Source organism: Phaeoacremonium minimum (genome assembly GCF_000392275.1).
Source record: "Phaeoacremonium minimum UCRPA7 unplaced genomic scaffold PA7_03_scaffold_326, whole genome shotgun sequence".
Taxonomy (NCBI): Eukaryota; Fungi; Ascomycota; class Sordariomycetes; order Togniniales; family Togniniaceae; genus Phaeoacremonium; species Phaeoacremonium minimum.
The window spans coordinates 25294-29223 of record NW_006921230.1 but is presented as its reverse complement, the minus strand read 5'-3'; the positions used below and the strand labels follow the sequence as shown (position 1 = coordinate 29223).

The 3930-nt window shown below is 48.0% G+C and overlaps 1 protein-coding gene across 1 annotated transcript; it reads left to right on the top strand.

Moving 5' to 3' along the window:
* Window positions 1-519: 519 nt before the first annotated feature.
* UCRPA7_4127 (putative cytochrome p450 protein) lies at window positions 520-1989 on the top strand (the record flags this gene model as incomplete). Its single annotated transcript, XM_007916679.1, has 4 exons — window positions 520-540; window positions 601-1082; window positions 1190-1334; window positions 1384-1989. 4 exons carry the CDS (start codon window positions 520-522, stop codon window positions 1987-1989), a joined length of 1254 nt encoding a protein of 417 aa, XP_007914870.1.
* Window positions 1990-3930: the final 1941 nt, after the last annotated feature.

The following is a 3930-nucleotide window of genomic DNA, read 5'->3' as shown; positions in this document are numbered from 1 at the left end:
CTACTCGTTTGAGTTCAGCCAGCCGCTGAACATTGCCCAAAGCGTCTTTATATTGAATGCATGTCCCAGCATGTCGAGAAGACTCATCCGTTGCCTCATGATACATACATATCTCGATACTTATGATCTCCCCTTTCTTTACGATTCATTCGTCTTGCTCTGGGCCTTTCGTCAAGACAATTGCAAGGATTCTATGATCTCCCACTCGAGCGAATTGCTTGTTACAATTCTGAGACATCATCACGTTGCTCGCAAAGCCACACCTTTCGGTTCATACTAGTGAGTTCCACGCGGAAAGCGATGGCTCTAGTAAGAGATATCGTGCCATTCTTGGTATATGGCGCTGCTTTGACCTGTGGCGTCGTTGTTCCACTGATTATCACTGCAAACCTCATCCGACGTCTTGCATCCAATGCATCACTCCCCGAAAGCCTACCGTGGGCGGGAGTAGCTTCCGGGGGAGGGCGAGTTGCACGCGTCAGGGCCAACTTGAGAAGTTTCTTTGGTTTAAAGGTTCTCATGGATGAGGGATACGAAAAGGTGTGCTTTTCCACGAGTTCTACCGCCCAAAACGATTCACTCACTGAGACACTACTACAGTATTCCAAGAATAGCAGAGCTTATGTGCTGCCACATGTCTTGACCGGCCCAGAAGTAGTACTGCCACTGTCGCAGGCGCGGTGGCTCGTAGAACAGCCAGATACAGTCATGAGCCAAACCGAGGTCAACCGCCAGTTCTTGGAAGCTGATCACACATTTCTTCACCCAAACATTGTTCGGGAGCCAGTTCACCCAGATGTAATCCGTCGCGAGCTGACCCACAAGCTGGCTAGCTTCACCACGGACATTGTCGAGGAACTCGATCGGTGTCTCAAGGAGAATTGGGGTACAGACACCGAAAACTGGAAAGAAGTCAAGGTGTATGACACCATGCTAGATGTCATCTCTCGACTTTCGACTAGAGTATTTGTAGGTGAAGAATTATGCCGCAATCAGGAATTCCTGCAAGCCGCACGAACATTCGACAAAAATGTCGTGGTTTCTGCAGCGGCGATCAACCTGCTGCCAGGGTTCCTGAAACCGTGAGTTGAGACCCCAAGTTCCCACGTGGCGTTCGCGTGCCAATATGATCGACGATGCATGCATGCCACTTTGTGGTTTCACAAGACTAACCATGCCGATCACCTAGTGTCGTGGCTCCCGTTTTCTCTATTTATGACCATTTGAAATACCTTACGATTGCCAAGTTCGTCATGCCATTAATTCAGCAACGACTACTTGAAGAGCATGCAAGCCCAAGCGAGAAGCTGCCTCTCTTCGAGGGAAAGCGCCAAGTATGAGCCCGTTCCAAATTGAACGTAGCTACAACCTAACACTCTACAGAATGACTACATTCAATGGGCCATCGATCATGCCTCCGCCCACTGGGATCCTTTGGAGATGACACCTACCGTCATTGCTCGCCGTCTCGCATGTCTATGCTTCGCTGCCATCCAATCTTCTGTCATCAGCATCACGAATACGCTCTTCGATATTGCTTCTTTAGCACAGTGTCAAGACTATCTCGACACCATGCGCGACGAAGTCACAGCCCAAATTGACATTGCTGGTGGTCCCTGTTCTTCACCGTCTGTGCTATGGTCCAAGGCATCGTTGGCTCGCATGACCCGGGTCGACTCCGCACTCCGCGAGAGCATGCGTCTCAATGGCTTTGTAGCGCGCGGCATCATGAAGATAGTCGTTGCTCCAGGAGGTGTGACGCTGCCAGATGGCTCTCATGTGCCGAGAGGTACAAAGGTCGGCATACAGGCATACAGTGTTCACAGAGACGAGGATGTTTACACTGACGCAGAACGTTATGACCCCTTCCGATTTTGCACAGAAGAAACAACTTCCGCCGATGGGGCCACAAACACGCGACAGCCACAAGCACTGGTCAGCACAAGCCCAACTTTCCTAGCCTTTAGCCATGGGCCGAATGCCTGGTAAGTCGATTATCAACTATTAGATATATACGAAGCGGTGAATACTAATCTCGCTTCAAGTCCTGGTCGATTCTTCGCAGCAAACCAGCTTAAGCTGACATTGGCTCACATCGCGTTACATTATGAAATCGAGCACCTTTCTTCACGTCCTGTCAATAAATGGTTTGTGGGAAGTATGGCACCTCCAATGTGGGAGACTCTCAGAGTGAAGAGACGTAATATATCATAGTTTATGGCATTAGTCCGATGTATGTAGAGCAGTTTTGAGGCTTTACAGTGTCATGACATCACAACAACTCTTCCCAGCTTCTCACCTAAGAACGTAAAACTTTCTTACCAATGCATAAAGTAAACAACTGAGATGTGTACGAGCAAAAGACCGGCGCCAGATCCTGTCGCTATAAGTAGACATATAGTGGACCAGTTCTCTTTTCCCCTTCTACGTGGCACTAGCTGAGAACTGAGACCTTTGAACTGAGGGCACCTGATCTGACATTTCGACTATCTAGAGCGGTAGGTACTTCTTCATTGCCGATAAATCAAAGCCATTGTTTAGTTCCAAGGTGAGAAACGAAGGAGCCTCCATCTCCATTTGCGACGCTCGCTTTCTCGTAGACTGAGATGACTTGTTTTACAGATTGCTCTGGGGTCATCGGACCTTGAAAATGAGGTGCATATTTTTGGAACCTGCTTGTCACATCAGCAAGAGCCTGTAACTCTTTCTCTGTCACTAGCCGTCCGCAATAGATTAGCCTCGTTTCACTCTTACTGGTCGGATTCAAAGATAGAAACAGGTAAAGAGTCACTTACGTTTGGTAGGGTCGAAGTTTCCAGTATCGACCACTCCTGGGCTGATGCTCATGAAAAGGACCCCATCCTTGGCATACTCAGCACTGAACTTCGCCACGACTGTATTAACGGCGGCTTTGTCGACTGCGTAAGGTCCAGTTACTGCAATGTCGAATTTTCTTATCAGATCAAGGTCGCAATGCCCTGAAGAGATAAAAACAACCTTCTTCTGCCGACCCTTGAGGATTAATGGCACGAAGAGGTTGAATAGATGAACAGTTCCAACAACGTTGCTTTTGCAACCTGCGAGAATTTCCTTTTCCAGAGAATCAGGATTTTTGCCCCTTGTTCCAGTAAGCATTGAGTAAAATCATGGCAATGCGCTCAAGCCAGGGAAAGAACACTTACATCTCTCCAAAGGTCAGGAACGAAGATTCTTTGGGAAGACGAGCTCCGCTAGCAATGAGATAGTCGAGGCCTCCGCCAGTGATTTTCGCCGTGGCTTCGCTTGCTTCCTGCAGACGTCGTTTAGCGATGTTACCTAGAGAAGTGCGTCTATGACCTACCTTTAGCACATCGTAGCTGTCTAAATCTCCATGTATGATGTGGACATTGCTTCTGTTTATCTCTGCTTCTACCTTAGCTTTGGTGCTTTTGACGTCGCGAACTAGGCCGATGACTGTGTTTGCTGGATTGACTGAGAGTTGCCGTAGAAATTCGAACTGTTTCAATGTGTCAGTTAGAGATGTCTGCATGCTGTGGTGTGATGTGGGACAGTCCTACGCCAATGCCACGCGAGGCTCCGTTGATAACGTATGAAGACATACTGACTGATCTTCAGGCACAATTACAATAGCTGAGAAGAAGACTACTTGATTTGATAGAGCTTGTGGTCGGTCAAGCAAAATAAAAATGGCGAGTTGCAGTTTATCTTTGATTTAGACTTCGTTCGAGCTCCAAGCTGTTCTCGTACTAAGGGCTTATTTATACATTTCACCTTCAGTGACGCTCGCCCAGAGTACCTCAATGAACCGCGTACATCGCTAGTCGTCCTCAGCTTAGAAAGCAACTGTATGATATAGCATAGCCGAGCTGTTTCAATTCCCTCTTTGCGTTACTGCCGGCATACATGGTTCCACGTCTCCCGAGTTTTAGT